At 32.4% G+C, this 27,831-nt stretch overlaps 3 protein-coding genes and 2 long non-coding RNA genes across 7 annotated transcripts; 2 read left to right on the forward strand and 3 right to left on the reverse strand.

Annotated features, from left to right (window-relative positions):
* Positions 1 to 1,730: 1,730 nt before the first annotated feature.
* On the reverse strand, positions 1,731 to 2,700 carry LOC128292910 (uncharacterized). The gene is made up of 2 exons (XR_008282900.1): positions 2,622 to 2,700; positions 1,731 to 1,935 (listed from the first exon to the last, which is right to left on the reverse strand). It is a non-coding gene; the product is annotated as an uncharacterized LOC128292910 (long non-coding RNA).
* Positions 2,701 to 4,815: 2,115 nt separating this feature from the next.
* On the reverse strand, positions 4,816 to 9,736 carry LOC108485606 (protein PSK SIMULATOR 2-like). Of its 2 annotated transcripts, none has more exons than XM_053027912.1 (13): positions 9,325 to 9,736; positions 8,604 to 8,915; positions 7,884 to 8,209; positions 7,709 to 7,801; positions 7,521 to 7,611; positions 7,045 to 7,138; positions 6,703 to 6,800; positions 6,409 to 6,472; positions 6,216 to 6,319; positions 6,012 to 6,128; positions 5,798 to 5,874; positions 5,645 to 5,689; positions 4,816 to 5,514 (listed from the first exon to the last, which is right to left on the reverse strand). In XM_053027912.1, the coding sequence occupies exons 2-13, from the start codon at positions 8,853 to 8,855 to the stop codon at positions 5,010 to 5,012; spliced, it is 1,866 nt and encodes a 621-aa protein (XP_052883872.1). In that variant the 5' UTR covers positions 8,856 to 8,915; positions 9,325 to 9,736; the 3' UTR covers positions 4,816 to 5,009. The 2 variants fall into 2 exon arrangements, with proteins under 2 accessions (XP_052883872.1, XP_017644953.1); XM_017789464.2 differs by having other exon boundaries at positions 9,227 to 9,734.
* Positions 9,737 to 15,619: 5,883 nt separating this feature from the next.
* Positions 15,620 to 18,653, forward strand: LOC108486209 (tubulin beta-6 chain). The gene is made up of 3 exons (XM_017790115.2): positions 15,620 to 16,343; positions 17,401 to 17,670; positions 17,764 to 18,653. Exons 1-3 carry the CDS (start codon positions 15,944 to 15,946, stop codon positions 18,444 to 18,446), a joined length of 1,353 nt encoding a protein of 450 aa, XP_017645604.1. The 5' UTR covers positions 15,620 to 15,943; the 3' UTR covers positions 18,447 to 18,653.
* LOC108486210 (uncharacterized) lies at positions 18,185 to 20,823 on the reverse strand. 2 transcript variants are annotated; one of them, XM_017790116.2, is made up of 5 exons: positions 20,456 to 20,823; positions 20,225 to 20,336; positions 20,075 to 20,139; positions 19,392 to 19,985; positions 18,185 to 18,943 (listed from the first exon to the last, which is right to left on the reverse strand). In XM_017790116.2, the coding sequence occupies exons 1-5, from the start codon at positions 20,657 to 20,659 to the stop codon at positions 18,824 to 18,826; spliced, it is 1,095 nt and encodes a 364-aa protein (XP_017645605.1). In that variant the 5' UTR covers positions 20,660 to 20,823; the 3' UTR covers positions 18,185 to 18,823. The 2 variants fall into 2 exon arrangements, with proteins under 2 accessions (XP_017645605.1, XP_052883873.1); XM_053027913.1 differs by having other exon boundaries at positions 18,673 to 18,935.
* Positions 20,824 to 22,511: 1,688 nt separating this feature from the next.
* LOC128292909 (uncharacterized) lies at positions 22,512 to 23,585 on the forward strand. The gene is made up of 2 exons (XR_008282899.1): positions 22,512 to 22,610; positions 23,424 to 23,585. It is a non-coding gene; the product is annotated as an uncharacterized LOC128292909 (long non-coding RNA).
* The last annotated feature ends 4,246 nt before the right edge of the window (positions 23,586 to 27,831 follow it).

Raw genomic sequence — 27,831 nt, forward strand, 5'->3', positions numbered from 1 at the left:
CTAAGTCTCGAATATTTTGCACACTACTAGCACTAGTGCTTTGTTTTCTTAGTTACTCCGACATCTTGTTGAGTCGTTTTACTTTTATTCGATCGTTCGGATTATAACAGTCGACGAAATCATTTCGAACTTTTTGGCGAAAAAGTCGAAGTTGGTCTAGAGAAACTTCTTTTGTATACCTCTTTACCTCTTCTTTCTCTTTGCATCTTTCATTATACACTTCTTCCATCTTTTGAGCTCGATCGACGAGAATCACAAATTTCCGAATCTCTGTACCTCCAATCATCATTCGATTTCATCATTAAGCCCTTCTTCAAATCTAATGCACATTTCTTCCTCTGTCGGTTTACAACATCCCGAGCATATCTCTTGAGATACACAAATTCTCTTTCATATTCGCCATTGTTTTATTCCTTGTCGAAGATCAAGAAATTCTCTCTTCTTATCTAAATATCTCTTTCCCACATACTTCTTCTTAAATTCGTTTTGGAAGAATTCCCGTAAGTTTATCTGCAGTACCAATGCCTCAATGGTTTCCCACCAATTATACGCTTCTTCTTTCAATAGCGAAACGCACATCCCAAATAGTCCTCCGGAGAACACATCATCTGTTTAAAACTCTCTCCAAACTCTTTAACCAATACTCGCTTTAACTTGGATCATCGTCCGATCTCCTCGAAATTCTTCACTCCAAACTTTCGAGTTTTTCAATTGATGTTCTTTGCTAGATTCATCTATTAAAAAGGAGCAACCGGGGTTATGGCGGTGGTACAGAGGGGAGGAGGAGGTTGTTGTGCTGACTTCTTCCTTGTATTGTTTCATGATACCACCGATTCATTAATCCGTAAATCATATTTTTAAGTTCTTCCTCTCTCATCAAAGAAATAGGGACATTACCACTTGTTCCCCGCTTCGAAGTCTGTATTCTACTATTAACTTCCTCTTCTTGACTAGCACCATCGGGTCTATCGACATCTTTACAATCTATAACAAAATTAGTAATTAGATCGGATCATTCACATCACACTATCACATTTATATGGCATGTATTTTAAACATTTTACACATCAAATTCGTTCGAGAATCGACTAAACCAAAGCTCGATACCAATAAATGTAACGCCCCCTTTACCCGAGACCTTCGCCAGAGTCGAGCACGAGGCATTACTAAACTTATTTGAGCACTTAAACAAATTCAAACAATTTATATCACACTTTCCAGACAAGCTGTCTAACTGCGTTACAGATGCAAAAAATCATATCTCGAGTTACAAAACTCGAAATCTAAATCCGTAAATTTTCCCCAAATCTAGGCTCATATATCTACTTACTAATTTTTTCTAGAATTTTGGTTGGGCCAATTAGTACAGTTTATTAGTTGAAGTCTCCCTGTTTCAGGGTTCGGCTGCTCTGACCCTGTTCACTACGAACCAAATTTCTCCATGTACAGAATTCAAATAACCAAGACGTTTATTTCTATTAAAATAGACTCAATAAGGAATCCATACATATATAGTATGACTCCTAATTAATTTTTTATAATTTTAATGATTTTTACAAATCAGAACAGGGAGTTCAAAATCACTCTGACCTTGTCTCACAAAAATTCAAATATCTCCTGATATGAAAGCCTTTTACTTACACTGTTTCTTCTATGTGAAACTAGATTCAATAAGGTTTAATTTCATATTTTATTCAACCTATAATTATATTTTTATGATTTATGGTGAATTTTCAAACTCAGACTACTGCTACTAACCAAAAACTATTTTAGTACAAAATGTTGTTAACTAGTTTATAACATCTTTACTTCATTTCATTTAAACTCTATACATGCCATATAAATCTTCAAACATAAAACAAAAGCTACCGGAATTGATCTGGATAGTGTGCTTTGTTGTGTTGATCCGATCTACCCACTTCACTTCAAGTCAATCTACATAAAAATATTAAACACACACAAGTAAGCTTATTGAAGCTTAGTAAGTTCATAGGTTAAAAGTAATGCTTACCAAACATAATATTTCCAAACAATACCAAAACACTTACTAAAGTTTCCTGCGATTCACAACCATTGTTATAATAATTCACATAGTTGAGCTCAACAGAACAACTACTCAATCTCTTCCATTTGGATCACTTCTCTTTATTTCTTATAATCAAATTAGGAAACGGCTTACGAAATTGAGTACGTCGTTGCTCAATGCCACGATTCACAACTCAGTATGGTTTTCCTCATTGAAATACCATACCTACATTTTTCAACTCGGTATGGGAAATGCCATACCTACATTTCTTAACTCAGTATGGATTTGATAATACCATACCTACATTTCACAGCTCAATATGGATAATACCATACCTACATTTCACAACTCAGTATGGATGATACCATACCTACATTTCACACTTTGCCATGGAACAACCATGGTCTTATCCGTCAATTCATCACACGTCACGATACGAACGTACTCAATCCTGCGTTTTTCCTAATTTGCATTTCCACATTTATTCTTTCATTAACAAAATCTACACAATCCCACAACAAATTCGTATATAATAACACATTATAAACTTCAATCATTCACAAATAAACATCTAAATTCAACCATATGAACTTACCCGGCTAATTTGTAGAAGATATTGAAATTTAGGGACTATTCCACAACTTTTTCTTTTCCTCGTTCTTCTTTGGATTCTTGATCTATAATATAAAATATTTCTACTCATTAGCATTTATTTGATTTCTATTTCACTTCACAATTTATGCTGTTCAAATTTCGAAATTGCACTTTTACCCCAAAATTTACAGTTTTCACAATTTAGTCCCTACTCAATTCACCCATCAATTGAACTAATTTTCTCAATTAACACTTTATTTTATCATTATAAACTATTTCAAAACCTTTTATATTCTGAATTTCAACAGCAACCTTCAATTCACAACTTTTTCACAATTAGGTCCTAAATATCATTTCCTATCAAAATCACTTAATAAAACCACCTTAATATGAAATTAGAACTTAAATTTCATAATAATTCATCATAAAATTCCTTATCCATCCAGGGTAACTTCCAATTTCACCCATAAAATCAAAAACTAATGAATTCTACAAGTGGACCTAATTGTAAAAGTCATAAAAACATAAAATTATCAAGAAAAGAAAGAATTAGACTCACATGATGTAAAAATATGAAAAACCAGCTTTCTCCAGACCTTCTATGGCGTTTTGGCTGAGAAAATATGAAGAAATGTCTAGATTTTTCAATTACATCATTATTTAACTATTAACTTTTATCTATTTCCAATTTTGCCCCTTGTTCACATTGTTTTCTTGCTTATTTCATACCCAAACCGTCCAGCCATTAACCTTTGGGTCTAATTGCTCTTTAAATCCATCTTTTTAAATACTTAAGCTATTTACTCACAATTTAACAAATTTTGTGCTATTTTCAATTTAATCCTTTTTAATTAATTAGCCATCCAAACGTTAAAATTTTCTAACGAAACTTTAATACTAACTCAATGACACTCCATAAATATTTATAAAAATATTTATAGCTCGATTTTCAACTTTGAGGTCTCGATACCTCATTTTTGACCCGTTTGACCTAATAAATTCTTTTAATTCACTAATTTCACCATTTCACAAATTCTTCTAAATTCTTACTTGACTCATAAATATTAAATTACTATCTTGTTCAATCTTATTTGTCGAATTTAGTGATCTCAAATCACCATTTCCGACACTACTGAAAATTAGGTCGTTACATATGTCACGTCAGTAAAATTAACAAATCATTTTAGCTATCCATTTTGAGTGATTTAAAAAAATATAAATTCAAAAGTAAAAAACAAAAAAACTTAAATAAATGATTAAAATAATTTTTTTTATAAAATTAGAGAGTAAAATAATTATTATACAAAATCATTATAGCTTTTGTTAAAAGACAGCAGGCAGGTGGTGTTCATTTTCTTCAACATGGCAAAATGCCACTTCTTATTATATTTATATATATATATATATATATATTCATTTATCTCTTTTCGTTTTCTTATTTTATTTCATCACTCTCAATTTAAAGTTTAAATTCGAGCACCGGCCACCACTTAAGTCATTGATCATAGGCTGACATTTTTTCTTTTCTTTCAAATTTTAAAGGTTATTAAAATCTATAATAATTTGATTGTCTTAACTACTTATTATCTATTTGAAAGAATATTTGATGTTATATTAAAATTATTAAATTTATATCAAATGCTATTAAAATTAATCAAAAGTTAACAAAATTATATAATAAAAAATCACTACACTTTTTACCTGATCATCCAGCCCAAGACACAATATTTTTCATCAGATTTATGTAATCACTAGTGAATCAAACAATTCATTTGCCAAGTCAATGGTCAATCTTTACACCAAGCATGATAGGACCTCACTATTATTAAACAAATGTCTAATCATTAATACTTGTTATACCCTAGCATGAGGATGAAAGGAGCTTCTTTCTTTAACCAAGTCAATGGTGAATCTTTCTTTTTTATTTATTTATTTATTTATTATTTTGGTTATCATTCTATGACAAGTAAACCGGCTTCTTTATCTCTACCATTAGTTTCTTCTTATCTTCTTCTCAAGAATTAACAATACAAAAATCAAATCTTACATATTTAATTACACATTAATTATTACAACTCACATCTAACTTTATTTCATTGACTTTTAACATTTTCGTGTGAATTTTTTTCTTATTTTAATAAGTTAAATATAAAAATAGTAAATTAATGTATCACTAAGCCTAACCAATTCAAAAGTTGTAAACTATTTCACTTTTTCATATGATAATGTCCTGAACCTTTCGTGTATCAAGTTATGGATACAGGAGCAAATGTACTTTTTGAAATTTATTACTTATTATATACATCTAAAACAAAACTCACAAGGAAAATGACAATCTATACAATAGAATAAGTAAGAGTTTATGACAAGAAGCTAGGGTGAAAAGTTTTTAATGCCACTCTGAAGTTGCTAGATCTAAACCGTCCATAACATCCAATATATTTGAATGGGAATGCTTCAAAAGATTTCTTGTCCTAAAACTCCTATCAGGAGAGTTCCCAGTACTCCTGCTTAATGCCCAAACTTTGATCCCTTTGCTTTTGCCTAAAGGAAGTTCTTGGCTTTTGCTAATACCCGGAACCAATCTCCTTGCAGTCACCTTGTTTAATAAGTTTCTTTCTTCTTCACAAAGTTCAATCCTCTGGACTTTACTACCATCTTTGAGGGAAAGAAACCGCTGCATCTTAGAGTGAAAAACAAAGCCTTTATAAGTCGGAGACCGAACTGGCTTTGGCTTGAAGCTCTCATCTCTTTGTTTTGCTAAGCTGGTCAGATGATGGAGCCATGTCACCACTTCAAGGATGTATGCATCTGTCTTCTGTTTATTTGCATGATGAAGTGTCTGAAGGCGGGTCAGGGTAATATTTGCGGCTCCACCTTTCCCAAATTCAATGCTGTGGAAAAAGAACAAACAACCAGGAAATCTCATATTTATGATGTAATACCAGTTATTCAATGAACTTTTACATTGCACTGCATATGACCATGTGCACATAGAGATGATAAAGAGAAGCCTTGACTAACCCAGTGTTTGCCCATTCTCCAACCCATCCAAAACCTTGATGTGCTCTGTTGCAATAAATTACAGCAAAAGGAAAACATGGAAACAAACATTACTTAGGAAATGACATCAATAAGACAGAATAAGTTTTTGCAAGCATTTTAGTTTTAACATACTTGGTTGTGTTTGTGGCAACCGGAACAAGCCACTGTAGTGTCTTTTCCATCTCATCCTTAACCTGTGAAATTGAGCGCTGCAGGAAAAAGCAAGGAATCCAGAATAATGTTAATCAGGAACTTAGGGTAACAAATAACCTCAAGTCAAATGATGCTGGAAAGGAAAAAAGAAATGAATTAAAGAAATGAAAATCAAAGTCTGTTTAAATAATACCTCTTCCTTGGTGTCAGTGGACTGTAACCTGGACCTTAAAGATATCTTAACACTGGGTGGCAACCCACGGTATAATGTGTCCCTGATATTAGGTGGAAGGTAGGCTGGGCGAGCTGCCTATAACATATAAATCCAATTTAAACAAATGCGACATTTAAGTGTGCAAATAATAAAGCAGAAATGAGGAAATGGACAAGGACTTACAATGTTATCAATCTGATGAATTACATTAGCATAGTGTAGTGCAAGTCCAGCAACACCTAAACTTTGAGGATTTTCAGTAGTCTCCTTTGTAACTGATGCCGGTTCTGTAACATGTCGAAAATTTTATTGTTAACGTTGTCAACTGACATAGCCCTCACTAATGCTTTGATAGTAGTCGGGTCTATATGATTACCTCCAAAGGCGTCAGAGATTGCTTGATGCATATAAGTAACAATATCCACAAACTTCTCTACCACCTGGAACAAAACAAAATTTATTTCATAATGCATAATCCAAAAAGCAAAATAGATTCCATAGCATTTCAGACCATTGCGAGTGAGTGTTAACAGTCATATAAAAATCAGACATAATTAAAATTGAAAAAAAGGCAGTAGTGAATCAAACATAACAGTCATGAACAACAGAATATTTAAGGTTTCCACTGAGAACACCTCTGAAAATATCAGTTCAACTCATAGTTATATACCTCTTCCAAGGTTCTAGACCAAAGTGATTTCTTTTTCAAACTCTTGACAAGCTTTCTTTGTTGTTTTAACTCACTTTGTAAAATCATGAGACTTTGTCCTACAATTCAACAGAATGAGCTGTTAATACAATAACTGCAATCCAGGTTAGCAGCTCCCTGGCTAATATCAGAAACACAGAAATAATAGGAAGCTGTTAACAAGAGAAATTCGACCACTCCGAAGTTAGCATATTTAAATCATTTGGATGGTGTACAAATGTTGAAACAAAATTGGAAATGGTTCAAATTTCTGCATACATAAATGAAAGCTCTGGAAAGAGAAACCGATTGTCTAAGCCTAACCTCTTTTAGGGAGATTTAAGGACTCCGCTTCTTCCAGCTTTCGCTTAACCTCTAGTTCAAATCTGCCCAGATCATTCAATTCGTGGTACAATTCCTACATATGTAATTATACGTTAAATTCTCGGTGGACAATTCACGTAATAAGAAATTTTCAAAACCAGAAACCAATATACAGCTATAAATCATTCCCATAGATGAACAACTCTGATATCACAGCTTTAACATAATACACGATGCAGGATAATATCTCAAAGGTATCAGACAGGATTCCTAAAAATGAGATACTCAAGGTCCCATTTACGTGGCAAAGCTTTATTGCAAACAAGAAAGTTAAACATTCTTTCATGTAGAATATATCACGGCACTCCAAACCATTCATATAAGACACGAAAGCATCTAAAATTCCTAATGCATGGAATAGGAAAAACATAAAAGGTAGAGAGGCAAAGCTAACAATTAAAGGAGGATAAACTTACAGAGGTATATTGAGCAAGAGAAGTTAGTTCTTGCATTGTCTGCTCTGCATCAGCTCTAGCTTGTTTATGAAGTGAATTGTCTACATCCAGTCTGACAGATAATGACAGTAGCAAGAGATATATTTCTCTGTCAGTAAACATCAGAGCATTGCAAGCTGAAGTAATGCTACCAAAAGAAACTATCTTACTTTGAAAAGAATCGGCCGAGGTTGTGCCATTGTGGATCTTTACATAGATCTCCGAACCTTATTACTTCCCGCGAAAAAATATCCAATTCATCCCTAGAATTCCCAAACGATTGAGTGTTATGAAAAGAGACCAAAGTGCAAGAACTAACATATCGAGAAAAAAGAAGTAACCCACCTCTTGTCAGCTGCTGCAATACTTTGCAGCTCATTCATGTTTGTAGAAACTAGCTTTTGCACCCCTTCTGATTGTAGGACCTCCTTTTTCAGGAACTGAATGTTTTCTTCTGAAAGTGACTGCAATAAACTTGCTCCTTTAGCTATTGTGTTAGCCACTTCGAATGCCAATATAGATACTCTATGCCCTCTTGAAGCCAAGCCCGTAACAAAGCCACTTCCGGCATTAAAATTTGACATGCTACTTCCAAGTGTATCTAGAACGTCGACTGCCTTTTCTAATCCAACAATGCCGGCTTTTCCAAGATATGAGTTCCTCTGGGAACCCTACAAAAAGAAAAATAAACATGAAGTAAGAAATTGCAATGTTAATCGCATAGAAGCCACTTTCCCTACATAAATTGATCTCGGCATTTTAATTCATGCCATTGTTCTTCTAAAAAAAAGCATTCTTATAGAAAAGCCCAATATAATTGAAACTTTAGTTTATCTGGCAATTCAGTTGGCCAGCACAAGATTCTAGCTGATACCATCTTATGTGCTGCAACAAAGGAATATTTATGTTCCATGGATACACATGAATTTGGACACTGTATCATCAACATTGTTTCTTTGCCGATTAGCTGCTCTTTCGGTCAATATTTAAATCGTTGCAGTCCATACATTTCCGACCTTGAAAGCTCATTACAACTAGAAACGATATGGGTAAAGCAAGCAATACCTTGGAAAATGCAATCCTGGCGGGTGTCGATGACTTCAATTCCCGGGAAATTTGTAATCCCAAGTCGCCAGAATCGTCCCACTGTCGCGCTTTGTCGGAACCACTGCCGTTGGCATTGGAATGTGAATCTGAATTTCCTTTTTGCTTACCAAAGCTCCTTTTGGACTTGAGCTTCCCTGAAAATCCTGTTGTGGTCTTTTGTTCAAGCTTTGTATTCCGCTCCTTTGTTCCAGAAGAACAAACACCTCCCATTATTCTTCAAGCACTTAGTTTTATCTCAATACCCCAATCTATATCTCACAGAGAATTTGACTGGAAAAAAAAAAAACAGAATCATCCTTAATCCAGGCTATGTTTGTTAGTGATGAATCTCTGAATACAAAATAAAATAAAAAAGAAGGAAATTTGCAATCAAAGATTTTCTGTATAAAAGCCTGACAAAAGCTAAAACCATATTAAAAATTAGATAAAACCATAGAATCTTTGGTTTTTTCTAATCAAACTTCAAAAATCAATAAAAAAAACAGAAGCACACGGGAGAAAAAAAAAAACGTTTCCACTAGATGATTCTACAATCAAATCAAGGATGATATGGAACAGTTTCCAAACCAATAATAACAAACCTGCTAAACAGAGAGGAATTGCAGGAGATGGAAGAAAAACCAAAGAAAAAAGTTGGTATAGTAAAATGAAGAAGAAATAGATAGAGTCAGGGTTATACAGGAGACTGAAAAAGATTTGCTCTTGATTGACACGAAACTCCACAGAATCAAGGCGATATTTTCCCTTAAGATGGAAAAGACGCGTAAATAAGTTTCAAAGGCAAGGGATGGAAATGTGGTGGTGTTTCCAGGAGATTTGTAGTTTGACTGAGAATTGAATTTTGGAATTAGACTTTTAGTATGAAACATGCAGCCTTCGAAAGCATGGAAGCGACCCACCCGTCTGGGCTTTGATTTCTTTGGTTCCCTCACATTCTCTGATTTGCCCCTCCCTCTCTCTCGTATTTAAAATAAATCAAATCCTAAATTATATTCCCTCGTTTATTTCTTTGCCCTTTTCAATTTTTCTTTTTTAAAAAAAAAGTAGTAGATAATACTGATTTTTTTTTTTTTTGGTTACATTTAAGATCATTAGAGATTATTATATCTTTGTTGCTTAAAAAAAATTCAGTACTACTAGATATCAAGGCCATTGATTTTAAAATGTTTAATTGAAATTACTTTCGTTTTTATCTTAAAGATGGAATCATAGGGATAACGTCAAAGAAAATGATTAATCAGGTCAAATTAGGAAAGCTGTTAACTGAGTTAGAGAAAGTATGTTAACGAGTCATTTTATTTCAATAAAAAATATTAAAAGTTCGAAAAAAAAAATGCAGTTTCAAAATTTCACAAAATATCCTCACTTATAATCCTTTAGGAAATGCAAAACTAAAGAAATGAAATGTTGTTTGAATATAAAAGTAGTAGCACAGGCTCCATTTGATATATTATATTCCTGACTCTCCTACCCAACATTTTGAAGATTACTTAAAAGACAGAAGAAAGACTAGTCAATGGCGATAGTTGGATAAATCAACTACAAAGGGACAGGAAAAGTATTAAGAGGAGGAGGAACGAATTGTTGCCATCTGGGGGTTGAAAGTAAAGGTTGTTATAAACAATGAAACCCGCGTGTGAGTTTCTTATTGGTTGTTGTAGGCGCCGATGCTGCCGTCACAGCTTTACCACCATTGGGGATTTTCATATCGAGATTTTTTTAAATGATTCCCCCGTTGACTTGAGATTTTGACTTTGATGGAAACTTGACACTTGATGGATTTTCTTAATTATATATAAAATTTTATTTTAATTTTATTGTATATAATTAAAATTTCATTTATGTCCATTTTATTATATTTTTTTTTTTTTTGAGAATTTACGTATGTCTTCTTAACAACATTTTCTTTAGTATTTAAATTTGTGTTCTTATTGTGATTATTTAATTGTATATATTTAAAATATAATTATATGTATTTACTTTTATGTAGGATAAAAACAAGAGTAAATTAAACTAATAGTTATTCAACTATTAGTATTTTTTAGTCAACTAACTATGAAAATTTATAAAATGGTCATCGAACTATTCAATTTTATCTTTTTTTTTTGTTACTATCTCGAAAGCTAACAACTTTTAAAATTGTCGTAATAGCAGCAACTTTAATCCTCAACATTTATATTTTATCAATTTAGCCTTGATTCTAAAAAATCTAACCCTAAACATCTACTCATTCTGTAATTTAATTTTTTTGTATTTTTATTTTTCTTTGTGACCCTTTTTACCTAAAAGCTAAAAAATAAATTTATCAACTAAATTTAATTGAAAATATACAAAAAAAACATATTTTCTCATTCTTTTAAAATAAATCCTCAACGTCACAAAAAAAAAAAAAGAAAGTAAAACTACAAAAAAAATAGACTTAATTGGTATCATTTATAAATGTTGATGTCTTTCTTTTAGATTCAAGACTAAATTCATATAGTTTATAAATGTGGGGGGTTAAAGTTGCTATTATGTCAATTTTAAAAGTTATCACCATTAACCAACTGGTGACCAAAAAGAGAAAATTGAATAGTTGGATTACCATTTGTAACTTTTCATAGTTAAGTGAGCAAAAAAAGAATTTACTAATAGTTTGGTGACATTTTGTAACTTTTCATAATCATGTGATTAAAAAAAATAGTAATAGTTGAGTGACTATTAATATAGTTTACCCTAAAAATAATCAATTGTATATGTAAGATAGTACTATGTTGATAACAAACTTAGTGGTTTGTGAAAAAAAAAAAATTATGTATATAATTGCATCATACCATCAATGTAAAGCACAATTGGGTTGAAAATCAAAATATGATCTAATAAGGTTATCACTTAATATTTACGAATGGTGAGGACTCAAACAAGACAAATCATGTTTTTGAAGACTTCAATCTTACCTTGCTTTGTTAGCAAAATTATTTTTGTTAATTATATGTTGTTTGAATTGGATAGAGATATTTAATTAGAAGGGTTTATAGGCCAGGTGTAACTAGATTGAACTAAGTACTTGTCAAGCCTATGAATGGTATTAATATCATGTATAATTGTTTAATCACAACTCAACTCGAGATATGGACTTCAAAAATTACCCAAGTCCACTCATATTTCTAATTGATCAACCTAAGTCTATTTAGGCTCATATTTATTAAAAACTTGATTGCTTTTATATTTATTTTGCTATCGTTATATACTATTTTTTCTTTTATTAAATTTAAACATGCACAATTTAACATATTTTAATATTTATTAATTTTCATATGGCATAGATTGTAACGACCCAAAATCCGTGGGCACCGTAAAAAGTGTGTTATCGGGCCTCCGTCTTAGTGAAATAAGTTCAAAATAATTATTAAAAATATTTATGAGTCTAGTAGTATGTTTAATTAGGTTTTAATTAAGTAAATTTAGCTTAATTTAGAGTAATTAGTAAAAAGGATTAAATTGAATAAGGGTAAAAGTTTAATTATAGATTAAAGAAAAATTAGAAGGACTTAAAAGGAAATTAAACCATTTCTTATAGCTGAGGCGGTTTAACGTAGAAAATATCAAATATTTAATTGATTAAAAAATATATATTTATTTAATAATTAAGTATATTATATTATATTATATTATATTATATTATTATATATATAAAAGAAACAAATAAGTTAAAAGAAAAGGAAATGAAAACGAAAACAGAGAAGAAACAGGGAGAAAGAAGAAAGAAAAGGGAAATAGGGTTTATGAAGCTTGGAGTTAATTGGTAAGCTCAATCAAGTCCTTTTCTCATAATTTTGATATTTTAGAAGTCTTAAAACAAGTTTTTGATGAAATTAAGTTGTTAGTTTGGAAGTTATTAGGTTTTTAAACAAAGTTCATGTTGAATAAAATGATGAAATAGGGGTTTAATTGAATGAAATTCAAGTTAGAATAGATATAAGGATTGAATTGCAAAGTAAGCTATAAGTTTTGTGTTTTAGGGACTAAATTGAGGAAAATTCGGAATTAAGAAATATGTTGAAAATTTAATAGTTAAATTTGAGTTTAAATGAAATTTGAATAGAAATAAGGTGTGAATTGGTGTTATAAATTTGGTTATTAACATTTTACATCAAAACAGTTTTGGGAAGTAGCAATGGTCTGACTTTGAAAATTCACTAAAAATTTTATAAATTGAACTAGAGGATGAACAAAATATGGAATTAAATCTTATTGAGTCTAGTTTCTTATAGTAGAAACAGTGTAAGCAATTAATTGATGAATCAAGAGATATTTGAAATTTTGTAATACTGGTTCGGGGTGATTTCGAGATGCCCTGTTTTAACTTTAGAAAATCATTAAAAATTGTACAAAAATTATTATGGAGTGTAATTTATATATGTGAACTCATTAATGAATCTAGTTTCAAAATAAATAAACAAGAACCTTATTCGAGTTCTGTACAATGAGATAATTTATTTTTAGTAGAGAGAGGTCAGAACTGTCAAATGAAATAACAGGGGAGTATTTAACGAATAAACTGTACTAAATGGCTAGACCAAAAATTCTGGAAATTTTATGGTTAGAAGATATATGAGTCTAGTTTTAAGGAAAATTTACGGATATTAATTTGGAGTTTCTTAGCTGAAGATATAAATAATTTAGTAACAATGACTCAAGTAGACAGCTTAATGGTGAAATTATATATATATACATTAAAAATGGTTAAATTTGCATGTTTAGGCTCATGAATTAAATTGAATCATGTTGTATTGATGATTATAAATTATTATTTTCGTAGCCAACAAAGAACCTGAAGCATCAGCATCGAAAGGAAAGGAGAAAGTCATCGAGGACTAAAACGGGAGAATTACGGTGTGTATTACTATAATTCTAATTTTAATTATTATTGATTGCTGAAATTTTAATTGTTATGTATGGTAAATAAGACTTGAGGTGAGTATGTGAAATTGAAATTAGAAAAAGTAAAATAATACCCTATTAACTTGTCGGACTAGATTCGATACAAATGGCATGCCATTGGATTTGTGATGTGATGAAGAGATTGTAGTTCGCCGAGAAGATGTTTCGTTATTATATACTTGGTTTATTGAATAGGCATTTAATGCCTTATTGGTGTGTTTGGGAGGATATATTATACCGGTGTGTTATGGAGGATTTACAATATTCCGGGTGTGTTTGGGTTGGATATTCTGGTGTGTTTGGGTGGAAATCCGCGTATCTGTCATAGTCCGAGCTTTGTTAATAGGGTAAATAATTGAAATGAAATTTTGAAAATGAGATTATTTGTTAATAGGGTAAATAATTGATGTTTGTAATTTATTAATGTTAAATAGTATTGGATTATAGTAATACCACTTGAGTATATCCATACTCGATTATGCAGTTATTCGTCTTGTGAGTTAGTAGAAGTCAAGTGTCCGACTCGACATCCGAACAATCCCGACTCCAACACAAACTTGGTGATGTATATTTTCTTTTGGGTAAAGGTGGCATGTACATAGGTGTTATTTAGTCACTTGAATATGTATATTACTTTGGGTAGTGAAGGTTGAATTATAAAATTTAGATGGTTAAATGAAATGGTAAGGAAAGTACATGATATTTTGATACATGAACATCAAGTTGTTAAATGAATGAAGTTTTAATCAATTTTGAATGATGCTATAATAGTTATTAAATTAAAATTTTGTTAATAATATAAATATTAGTATATGAATGTGAAATATTGGTGTTGGTTGTTTTGGTTTGAATTTGCGGGAGGTTTAGGTAAAAATAAGCGAAATCTTTTAAAATTTTATAAAAAATTTGGAATACTCGAACAAGTCCCGTTCTACTTTTAATACGTGTTTGAACTTGAGAGTTCAAGATAGGGACTTAATTATTATATTATACTATGAAAGTTATATTAATTGTAAATTATTCGTAAGTTGTCTGATATGTCCGGTAATGCCTCATAACCTCGTTCCGGTAACGGTTTGGGGTTAGGAGGTGTTACATAGATTACATAACATATAAAATAAAATAAAAAATAACGTAACATCACATAACATAAAAATTGAAAATAGGTTTAGTCGGGTTTAAGAGTTCAAGCATGACCTATATTTTAAATGGATTTAACTTTTTTAACTCAAATTTATTTTTCAAACCTAATATTTTTGTTAAGGTTTTCAGAACCGGATGGTGGTTGAACACCATTTCAATTAAATAAATAATTAAAAAATTAAAAACAAAAATAATTTAACCAATTTTTTTTTTTCCGATTCAACCGATAAGTGTTAGTTCTCCGATCAGCCCAACCTAATAATTTTCTTTAAACCAATACCTTAATTGGTTCCCGGTCCAACCGATAGATCCAATTTAACTAGATTTTACTTTTAAAAAAAAGGGTTTCAAGATAAGAATCTCCTTAAAGTTAGGTTCTAGTTTCCAATGGTCCTACCTGATATTCTATAAAGGGCCTAAAAGTTAAGGAGTTTGACTCAATATTACGCTAACAGTAATGTATATTAGCTGATTCGCTAGAAAATTGGGCCAATCAAGCAATCCGGAGGCCGCAGACCTATTGTCCAAAGTGCCATTTGCAATCTAATTTGCAGCCCTTCAAACTAATCAGGATTAGGAAGAGAGAAAGATCAGGAGTTTTTATTTCCTAAAATTACAAATTAGACAATTTTGTTAGTTAAACGGTTAGTCGAAATTAATTAAAAAAATTATAAAAAAATTAATTAAATCTTGAATCAACTGTGTTGAAAAAACATTAAAATTTTGTGGTTTCTGACTATGATCAAATTTGATTTTAGGTTAGAACGAAATTATACACTTCATCGAAAAACAACAAAATAGTAAACCTAAGCAATAAGCCAATAACCGGACCACAATTATCCAACTCAGGGTCACGAACATGGCGGGTAAAAACTAAAAATAAGAACAGAAATTCCTAAATACAAGCTCAATTGAAAAACAAATTGGTAAAATGGCGCCTCACCACGCTCGATTGACTCACTCTTTTACGCTTTCAATTGCTTCGTATGGGCGGTTAGTTGTTAACTCTGGTTCTCAGTTGTCCTTCTCATGACAGAACAGACAAACAGACAATCCTTCAAAAATATCATGCCACTCTATTAATTATTATTATTATTCGCATTTTCCTTCTTTAACATCTTCCCCACAATAAATACTCCTTTCATTTCCTTCTCTCCACTCCAAACAAGATTTAAGAAAACCCTTAAACCTCTTTGCCTTTTTCTTTTCGTTTCATTTTCGACGAAATAACAATGAGGGAAATCCTTCACGTGCAAGGAGGCCAATGCGGGAACCAAATCGGATCCAAGTTTTGGGAAGTGATCTGCGACGAGCACGGTGTTGATCCTACCGGAAAGTACAATGGAGATGGATCATCCGATATTCAATTGGAGCGGATCGATGTGTATTACAACGAGGCTTCCGGTGGAAGGTACGTCCCTCGTGCGGTACTCATGGATCTTGAACCCGGAACCATGGATAGTATCAGATCCGGTCCCATTGGCCAGATCTTTAGACCTGATAATTTCGTGTTTGGACAATCCGGTGCCGGAAACAACTGGGCCAAAGGTCATTACACTGAAGGAGCTGAGTTGATTGATGCTGTTCTTGATGTTGTTCGTAAAGAGGCCGAGAATTGTGATTGCCTGCAAGGTATATGTTGTTTTCCCTACTTACGTTTCCATCGTAATCTAAATCTGCGTTGGTTTTCGTGAAATTGATTCTATCTGTACTTTCTCAATGCGGTATTTTTCTTTGATCCATTCCAACATAATTACTCTACTCTATTCTTTTTCACCTCGAAGTTTGAAACTCCTATCCATTTGAGTTACCATGTCAATTTCATGATAACGATATAAAACCTTTTCTGCTGCTCATTTTTTCATTTTCTTTTCGGGGATGGAAATACCAGGGTGAAATAATCTCATTTTACCTATCCAATAAACTGCAATAAAGACGAGAAAATCTTGAACGTTAAGATTAATAATTCACCGTGAAACTGGCATGGAAGGTCTGCCAATTTGCTCAATTATTAAGCTTCGTTTTATCTGGTATGGAGGCAGTGAGCAGGTGGCTTTATAGACCTCATGTGATAGAAGATTATCTATATTTTCTATATGATATTTTTCATTTTATCTTCCTTATATCGACAATCTTTTTCGTATTCTATTCTTCTTTCCAAAAATTAACAAAATGTTAGATCTTACACCACTTGATAAACTTCTCGATGAATAAGGTGGAGCCTTGGGGGCCCTCACCAGCTCATCAGCAGATATATGAATCCTTGCATTATTACGATGATTTTATCAATAGTTTAATATATGAACCTAAAGGAAAAGTAAAAGATTTTTAAAGGAGCATGGAAAATGATAACTAACATGCAACTATCTAATTATAGTATCAATGGACAAAAAAAATTTTAATTACAGTATCTATCTAAAAATTATAACAATCACACAGTAAGCTGTAACGTTGGCATGAGTACCGGATACCATCCAAAAATTGAGGACTATTAGGTATAAACCTATTAAAAAATGGAAAGAGAAAACCATGACTCTAGATCCAGATCTATATGAAAAGGACAAATCGTCATACTATTAGTATTTAGTAATAATAAACCTTATTGGTTAAATATATAATGGCAATTTCTTGGTTTCCCCTTGAATTGTCTGATGAAGCTCACTTGCTTATATTGTTACTTCTGGACCAGGCTTCCAGGTATGCCATTCACTCGGAGGAGGCACAGGCTCTGGCATGGGAACTCTCCTGATATCAAAAATCAGGGAGGAGTATCCAGACAGAATGATGATGACATTTTCGGTTTTCCCTTCACCCAAGGTCTCTGACACCGTTGTGGAGCCTTATAATGCCACCCTTTCTGTGCATCAGTTGGTAGAGAATGCTGATGAATGCATGGTTCTTGACAATGAGGCACTTTATGATATTTGCTTCCGAACCCTGAAGCTCACTACTCCAAGCTGTAAGTGATAAAACATTTATCTTGACCGATGGTTTGCTTTAATATGATACAATTTAACATAGTGTAGCTAACTCTGCACTTTTAATTTTGCAGTTGGAGATCTAAACCACTTGATTTCTGCTACTATGAGCGGTGTAACATGCTGCCTAAGGTTCCCCGGACAGCTGAACTCTGACCTCCGAAAGTTGGCTGTGAACCTGATCCCGTTCCCACGTCTTCACTTCTTTATGGTTGGTTTTGCACCACTTACATCTCGTGGTTCTCAGCAGTACGTTTCTCTCACTGTCCCAGAGCTAACTCAGCAGATGTGGGATGCGAAGAACATGATGTGTGCTGCTGACCCTCGCCATGGTCGCTACCTGACAGCGTCAGCCATGTTCCGAGGCAAGATGAGCACCAAAGAGGTTGATGAACAGATGATGAATGTCCAGAACAAGAATTCATCTTACTTCGTGGAGTGGATTCCCAATAATGTGAAATCCAGTGTTTGTGATATCCCACCCAGGGGTCTGAAGATGTCATCTACTTTCATAGGGAACTCCACGTCAATCCAGGAGATGTTTAGGAGGGTGAGCGAGCAATTCACAGCAATGTTCCGTCGCAAGGCCTTTCTGCATTGGTATACTGGTGAGGGAATGGATGAGATGGAGTTCACAGAAGCAGAGAGCAACATGAATGACTTGGTTGCAGAGTATCAACAATATCAGGACGCAACTGTGGAAGATGAGGAAGAGTACGAGGGGGAAGAGGGTCTCGATGAGAACTATGAGACCTAAAATGCGTTGGCAATTACCATATATGAAAACCTGCATGAAGTTAGAGAATGGCAACAACTTTTGCCTAGTTATATACTGCTGTGTGGCTATCTGTGTGTGTCTAAATTTTCTGCTCTGTTCGTTCCTTTGTATTCCGACTATGATGATGTTTGCTTTTCTTCAGACATTCAAATAAAGAAACGATCAGTTTCAGTTTTACTTTCAAAAGTTTAAAACACCCGCTAAATAGACAGGGACGGTCAAATTGGATACCAATTTTTATTATAATCTTTCAAAACCACCTAGTTAATTATTTCTAATTTACAAATTCACAATCACAAACACTATTTCAATCATTGGTAAAAGATACAAATGGATGAGTAGATTTAGAAGAAAGATCATCTTGACTTGGGAGAGGAGTCTCTCAATCTGGGAACTTTAAACGTAGAAGTGAATAGATTTGGAGTTTCAGAAATACGAATTTCATCATCCTTTTTCCTCTTCGAGCTTCTGCTTCCCTAAACAACAAGACAATACAATCTGGTCAGTGAATGGATCTTACCTAAAAACAAACATTAGTTTTACTACGGTGACTAACGCATCAGAGTAATTTGTTAATTCCACCAACAAGCTAACATATATAATGTATATAGCCTTGGTGTTAAATTCTTGGAATCTATTAAATCTAGAACAAGAACTTCCTCGGTGGAATTATTTTGGGGAAATTTAAGATCCTTGAGGCCAAAAATGAAGAAGATTTAAGGTCTTTGGACCCTTAATAGTAGCTGTTCCTTCATGGCCACAACGTACCTGTTATATAGTACGATGAAACAAGGGGACAAAAATGCTTTTCTTTGGACAAAGGCAGAAACAATCAAGTGCATTAAACAATCCAAAAACATACTAATTATTAATTATCTCAAAAACATATGAATCCAGCTTTAAGCTAGATAGACTAAAAATTACCCTTCCATTGTCCTTCAGAGAATCATGAACATGTGGAGCGGAGCTTCCTTTCTTCATGGTTATGCTGCATTTGCTGCGGCCGCCATTCTCATCTCCCAAAACAGAAGTTCCTTCCCTAGCTGTACAATGTTTTATTACAGGCGTATGAGATGAACTTCTAGGCTTCCTTAAGAACTCTACCTGCCTCGACATTTTAGAAACTTCATGAAATCTACTTGCATCAGCCTCCTTTTGAGATAATTCGGATTTTAATATCTGGATCATTTCATCCTTTTCGGCATTTGATGACCTCAGCTCCTCCATACTGGAAATAAGTGCCTCAATTTTCCTGTTAGCTTTGTCAAGTTCAAAATTCTTGCTGTTTAACTTATCTGTAAACTGAGTTTCCATAATGTTGAACTGGTTCCATGCGAACTTATTCTCTGCCATAAGTGCAGCAATTTGACAACTCTTTTCTGAAGCAAGATTTTCGTATTTGAGCTTTAGCCTTCTTAAATTGCCTTCCAATGTCTTCAAATTAACAGACTTTGAACCAATATCCTCATCTCCCAACATTCCCTTTTTGGTTCCTTTGGGGTCCCTAAGAGAAACATCCTAGATGTAGTGAAATGGTTAAAATTGCTTAGAAATGGTCAAATGTATAAACTCTGGGGAAAAGGAAAAGAAAACTTATAGGAACATACATTTGAATTTTTACAGAGGATGTCAAACCAGATTCTGAAATCAGTCAATTCATCCGATGTTTCCTCTGCAACAATCCAAAGACAAGCAAATGCAAACGTCAAACAAATACTCAATTACTAAAAAGAAAAATTCAATTCCAAAACGCATACCTAATTTCAACTTGCAAAGAAAAGCTTCTCTTTGCTTCAATCCTACTATCATATCGGCTTTAGCAGCCTCAAGCAAACGCGTCATTTCTTTCGATTCCAGATCAGTCCTCATCTAAAGAATGAAAGACATCAAAACTTACCCCCTCCAATTAAGGAGGAAAGAAAATAATTTTTAAAAAACCCTAAAATTATCGAAACTCCTAAAAATCCTGAACTCAGAACTCTTTTTACCTGAGATATGTGATCTTCATAGAGACGAACATCAGAGGCCCATCGTTCATATTGCGTATTGATCCGATCTCCGAGGATCTTTTTTTCTTTAGTAAGTGTTTCAAGCTGTTGTTGCTGTGTTTTAAGCATACCAACTACACCTTCAAAGATTTGATCCCATTTCTGACGCTCCGATGAGACTTGTGACCGCGCTTTCGTGGGCATTGTTGAAATTCGAGCAGAATTAAAAGTATAAGACGATTGAGTTTCACTTTCAGTGTTGGAATAGAATCGTTGCAGTTGGAGAAGAGGGATTTTCAAACGGTCGACTTCTGACTGACAAGGGAAAGTAGATACGGACTGAAGCTAACTTGCACCGCTGATACAAAAATACGTAAAAGCCTCTTGGGCTGAATTGGGTTCTTTATTTTTGTAAGACTACGTCGACATAAACAGCTTGTCGGTTAAATTCGGCCCAAAGCTATTTTCAAAACTAAAAGCCTGGCCGAAATAAATCGATTTCGTTAAATTGATTCGGTTTTTAGTTTAAAAATCGACATAATTGTAACTTGATATGATAACTCAATTAATTTGAAGAGCTTAAAAATAATGATTGGTTAGTAAAATGAAAAATATAAATAACTGGTGTTTTAGTTTTTTTAATCTCACTTATTTAGAATTAACCATAATCTCTTTTTAACTCTTAAATAAGAAGATAAATGTGTTTTAGCTTACTCGAATTTATATCCTCTTACACCAACAATAATATGATACTAATCAAACTAAGATTCAATCTATATCAATAAGACAAATTTAATTTATAAACCAATATATAAAATTTATTTAGAAGGGGGGCGAATTCAATTTAACATAATACATATACACATTTTTTGAAATAATCAATAACCCTGGAAAAAATCGAAGGCTGAAAATTTGAAAATGACATTTCTATCGTAAAACGCATTACACTTTTATGAGAAGAATTTAAGTTCAAATCTTGGAGATGATATTGTTGGGAGGGGTAACCAAAAACTCTGAAAGGATTAATTTTCATGGACCATAAATTAGACATTAACGAAATCTTAATTCTACCAAAAATATTCGAGAGAACTCAAATTCAAATCTTAGAGATGATATTATACTGGTAAGGTACATTGCACTTGTAATATCCTGATTTTGGGCCTAGTAGGAATAGTGGTTTCGTGACCACAAAATCCGAGATAGAAATAATTATTTTATGATTATTTTAAGGTCTATGATATGATTGCATGATTGTGCGAAAATTTCGTGAATAAATTTTATGCATAAAGTGCTTAAATTGAAATTAGGGACTAAATCGAATAATTTGCAAAACTTGTATTCTAGAAGTTTCTAGTATGAAATTGTTTTGAAATATTAATTAGGAGGTCTTAAATAGCAATTTTACCAATTTCTAAGTCTATGGACAAAAATTGGACATGGATGGAATTTTTGGAAAGTTTAGTAGTAAGGGCATTTTGGTCATTTAGGGGTAAAATGAATTAAAATACAAAATTAAAAGCCAATTTTGCTCATCTTCAACCCCATGGCCGAATATAGCAAGGAGAAACCATGGCTAGGGTTTTTCAAGCTTCCAAGCTCGATTGTAAGTCCGTTCTAGCCTCGTTTTAATGATTTTTACGTTTTGGAGTTACGGTAGCTCGATTTAGCTTATGCTAGCAATAATTTAACCTAGGGTTTATATTTGGAAAAATACCCATAGGTGAAATTTGTGTATTTTAGTGTTTTATGATAGAATATGAGGTTTTAAATTATGTTAGACAACTTGTGCTACTCGATTTTAAGTGAAAAGCGAGCAAAAGGGCTTAATCGGTAAAAATACCTAATAGTCATAAGTACATGTTAGAGTGAGAATTTGATGTTTCCATAGAAGGGAAAAATGATCAGCATGTCATAAAACATAAGAAAATAGGCTGAAGTTTAATTTACGAGCTTTGGGGCAAAAGTGTAAATATGCAAAAGTTTAGGGGCAAAATTGTAATTTTTCCAAAATATGATTTTGGGTCAATTTGAATAATGTGAGTCCTAATTAGACTATATTTTAAATGATAGAGCAAGGAAAACTAAAATTCGGGCTAAAATGGAAAAATACCAAGTTGTGGACAAAATGGTAAAAGTAGCCATTTTCGCATACGAGGTAAGTTCATGTGTAAATAATGTAGCATAATTGTTATTTTAAGTTATTGATGTTAATTATATGATACGCTGATTTTAATCGTGAAATATTATGCTTTGTGGTTAATGTTGAGTAATATGCAAATTATGTTTACTACTTGATAAATATGAATTGCTACCGAGTATCGGTTCCGATATTCCATGGAAGACGAAAAATATGAGATCGAGGGAAAAAGCCCGTTTGAACCTTAGGAATAGATTAGGATACAAGTGACATGTCACTAGGATGGTTGAGCATCCGAACTCGTTGAGTTGAGTCCGAGTTCACCTATGGATGCGAATGTCCGAACTCGTTGAGTTGAGTCCGAGTTCGAGAGATGTAACTAGGCATCCAAACTCGTTGAGTTGAGTCTGAGTTCACTTATGGATGCGAACGCCCGAGCTCGTTGAGTTGAGTCCGAGTTCACTTATGGGCGGGTTACATGGTAGCTTGGCTACATATGTGGCACTTATGTGCAAACTTTCCATGTATCCGAATTATATTCCGATGTGTTCAACGGGTAAAGTTCTACTGAAATGGAGGAATACTCAAGATGAAAGGGACGTATTGGTAAGTGTTGTAAAATGGGTACTTTGAACAGGTATGTACTTAACCCTCAGGTTGAAAAATCGATATAACAACAATATGGTAAGATGATAAATGAAAATGTGATATGAATGTCTTGGTGATGATTATGCAAATGTTTTATGTTTGCTTATATGGTTATGTTACTTGCTATTTGCATGTGAACTTATTAAGCATTTATGCTTACTCCCTCCTTTTCATTCCTTGTAGTTTTGACAAGCCAGCTCGGAAATCGGGAACGGTCGGAGGCTAGCTCACACTATCCGTATACCATTTGGCATAATGGCTTGTATATTTTGAGTATGGCATGTATAGCATTATAATAATTTTGTATATATAGTATTATGATATGGTTATTGAGTGGTATGGAAATGCTTAGCAATGATTAGCCATTGGAATGGCTAATCATGATCATATTTGGTGTTATGTATGTCAAATTGCTAGCTAATCCATGGAAACCATGAAATAGGTAAAATTTACCATAAAATAGATTCAGACAGCAGTAGTGACGTGAATTTGAAAAATCACTAAAAATAGTAGAAATGGAATTAAAAAATGAATAAGTTATGGAATCGAAGCTTGATGAGTATAATTTCATATGGAAGAAGCAAAACAGGTATATGAGCTATATTTTATGAGATGTTTAAATTTTTGTGAAACAGGGCCAGAGCGATTTCTGGATCCCCTGTTCTGACTTTGGAAATTCACCATAAATTTTACAAAGATAATTAGAAGTCATGCTTTATATGTACAGATTCCTTATTGAGTCTAGATTTATTAGAGACAAACGGAATAGTCATTGAAGTACTGTACAGGGAGATATCTAATTTGTAATACACAGAGGTCAGAGTAGTCAAACCCTGAAACAGGGGAGACTTTAACTAATAAACTGTACTAATTGGACCGACCAAAAATTCTAGAAAAAAATTAGTAGATAGATATATGAGTCTAGTTTCAGGAAAAATTTATGGAATTGGATTTTGAGTTTTGGAACTCGAGATAAGATTTTTAAACCTACTGTGATGCAGTTAGCCAGCTTGTCTGGAAATTTTAAAATGAATTGTATGAGCTGTTTAAGTAATGAATTAAGTCCGTTAACACCTCATGTTCGACTCCAGCAACGGTCTCGGGTACGGGGCGTTACAGCACTGACATGAAGAGAACTTAAATTTAAATCTCAAAAATAACATTGTTGAAAGATGCAGCTATAAATTCTAAAAGGATTAGTCTCCGTAGTTGTAAAATAGATGTGAATTATACCTTAATTTTAAAAAAAATATCAATGTTTACTTGCTAATATTTCAAAGATGTTGGGAACAAACTAAAGTTGTCAATGGGCTAGGACTCTCGACTTGAGCCGAAAGCCTGCTCGAAAAATGGGAAGATTTGAGAAAAAACATAGGCTTGAAAAATGGGTTTGGGTAGAAAAACAAGGCCCATTTAGAAAATGGTCCAAGCCACAGTTAAGTTTTTGTGGCCCATGCCTAGCTCGGCCCGAATTTTCAATAAAAAAAACCCTGCTATTCTGTTGTTTTTCCATGTTTTGCTATTGTTTTCCCACTTTTTGTCATTATTTTCCCATCATTTCACTATTATGTTGCTGCTATTTTATTGTTAACATTTGGATATTGTATAACACTTGTTTTATTGTTAATTTTGCTACTATTTTATAAGCATTTGCTTGTTAAGTTGCACTTATTTTAGTGTTATTTAAGTATAAAGTTTTTTTTAAATTTATTTTCAGTTTGTTGGAAAGTATTTATTTTAATATCTTTAGTGTATTTGATGTATTAGATTGTTTAAATTTTTTTATATAAATTAAAAATTTTATTATGGGTCAGGCCGAACTCAGATTTTAGTATCTTTATTTAGGTTAGGCTTGAGTAAAAATTTAACCATATTTTTTTGCCAAACACGATCCTAACAATCGGGCCTAAAATTTTGTTAGGACCCGACCCGATTCATAAACAACTCTAGACCAAACTCCCTGACTTGTTGGAGGCTCCGCCACCTCCGAAATATGTAGTTGTACTAGAGTTAGTTCACCAGATTTCGTCTATAGAATCAGCGTTAATTAGTATTGGCATTTTGGGGCTTTTGATTTGGCTGGTTTTCTGCTTTATCACGACCCATACTTCCAGCAACTAGTTTTGAATGGATGAATGAATAAGCTGTAAAACAACAATACATAAAAGTTGATTGTTTGCTACTATCTTGATGGCCCTATTAGCTTCGCATGCTTGTCTATTATCTGATTACGTATCCCCCATTTTCCAAGCATTGCACAATTGTTATTGTGCCTTTGCGTCTTCAAAGTGAAACTCTGCTTTGAGTATTGAAAGGAACCGGGGGCCTCAATGAATCACGTAGAAACCTTTATTCACATTTCCACACATCAATGGTGCATTTTTAGGGGTGGGGTAGGTTCTTTATATATAAAATATATAATGGATGAAAAAATATTTGTCAATACATAATCTAATTGAGATTTTTTTTTTGAAATATAGAATTTTTGCATTGCAATATAATCAATATAAGTAAATAATATTGAAGCATAATGGTTTATTTGGCGATAAAAGTATTATAGAGGTTTTTATATTAAGAGTTAGATTGCATTTTACTCTCCCTAATCAAAAAATGGGTAAACTAGTATCTGTACATTAGATCAAAGATGAAACTAGACATTCTTTTAAAAAAGTCATCTATTTTTACTATTAAAAATTAGTCCCTATGCATTAGCATGAGGTACGAGTGGTACACCACATATAATTATCTAGCTATTTCGTTAGCTACATCAATTTTTAACAGTATAAATAGATGGTATTTGAACAAAAAAGACAAATTTACCTTTTGGTTTAACTTACAAGGACTAATTTATCTATTTTTTTAGTACAGAAGGTAAAATGTAATCCAACTCCTAGTACAAGGGTATTTATAGTACTTTTACCCTTATTTGGGCTTTCAACTTTATAAAAAAAATCATTTTAGCCTTCTATTTTTATTTTTATTTTTGTATTTTTTAACCATTAAACTTGCATTGTTTATCAAATCACCCCAAAATGAATGAAAAAAATTTAATATATGTTAACTTTGCTGACGTGCAGTCTACGTCTATGCCCGTTAGCAATTAATTAATTTCTTAAAATTAAAATTTTATATTTTAAAACTTTTTAATACTTTAAAAATAAATTTTATATATTTTTGAATTTTTTAATTTTAAAAATTAATTATTGACATAAAATCTATATAACAATTCAAGCGTTAATTACGTCAACAAAATTAGCATACATTAAATTTTTCATTTATTTTAATGTGATTTGAAAAATTATACAAATTTAAAAGATATAGAAGATAAAAATTAAATAAAGGATTAAAATGATTTTTTTTTAATTTGAAGGGAAGTAGATAACTAGATATTGTGTCTAATATTTTAAAAAATACGGTGACGTAGGGTATATTTGAAAGCTTTCTTTAGTTATCTATAATAACACTGAAATATAGGTTGCAAAATTTTAAATAAAACACGTGGCTTTGGAATTGGAGATCATCATGAGAGGGTTTAAACGCATAAAACATTCCTGATTGGTGGAGTAGCCTGCCAACTGTCCTACATTCTTGTCGTCAAACCCTTGTCTTGTCCCAAGCCCCGACAACGCTTGGTTCCAAGCTGAATGCTCAAGTTTAGTCCCACCCCAAATTCGACAATGATTTCACTCGTGCGTATCTTGAGGCTTTTGAGCCTTTGTTGCCAGGGTAGGGGCCCTAGGCTTCCATAGTGTTTTATTATTATTATTATTATTATTACTACTTTTGCTCTAATTATTTTTAATTTTTATACTTTTTAAATTTTAATTTTCACCAAATGATAAGTTAAATTTTATTATTTTTCAAAATTTGATACAACAAATATATTATTATATCAATATATCAAGCAGACAATACTTAAACGTTAGAAATATTCAAGTATATAAATATATTATCATAAATAATCAAAATTGAAAAATAAAACCCAAAACTTTCACATAAATTCAAAATTTAACATGTGTATGATCAAATTATCAATTTCTTATATAAAATTCATAAGATATTAAGAACGATTTAATCCAAAAATAATAAAGCATCGATTCATTTTAAATGATCCTATACGAAGAGACTCGAATGTCACTTGTTAGAACTATAAAAATTCTGATATAAAAATTAATAAACAAGATATGTCAAGTCGAATCATCAAGAACAAAACTAAATGGGGAAGCTTACTTGAAATCCATCGAAATATTAAATCTTGTGGTTCTGATCTTTCAAATTAACACACAAATATTTTAGAAAATGTGGTTATTTCTTTTCCGAAGATAAGATGTCAAAAAAGTTTTATATGTGTAGTTTGGGGCCATAACTTTAATATATAACTTTTGCAGATTAATCTGAATTTCTAATTAGTTCATTATTAATTAGAAATTAGTTACTAGAGTATGTACATATACTTGACCCATACTTTATTTAATAACTGAAGCACAATAAACCTTTAACTAAACTAGACCAATTTTAATTTGCATTAACTTTTTATGGTAGTAAAATAATAAAATGTAATTGTTCTTATTAAATATGTGATGTTCATATT

Source organism: Gossypium arboreum, chromosome 5 (genome assembly GCF_025698485.1).
Source record: "Gossypium arboreum isolate Shixiya-1 chromosome 5, ASM2569848v2, whole genome shotgun sequence".
NCBI classification, from domain to species: domain Eukaryota; kingdom Viridiplantae; phylum Streptophyta; class Magnoliopsida; order Malvales; family Malvaceae; genus Gossypium; species Gossypium arboreum.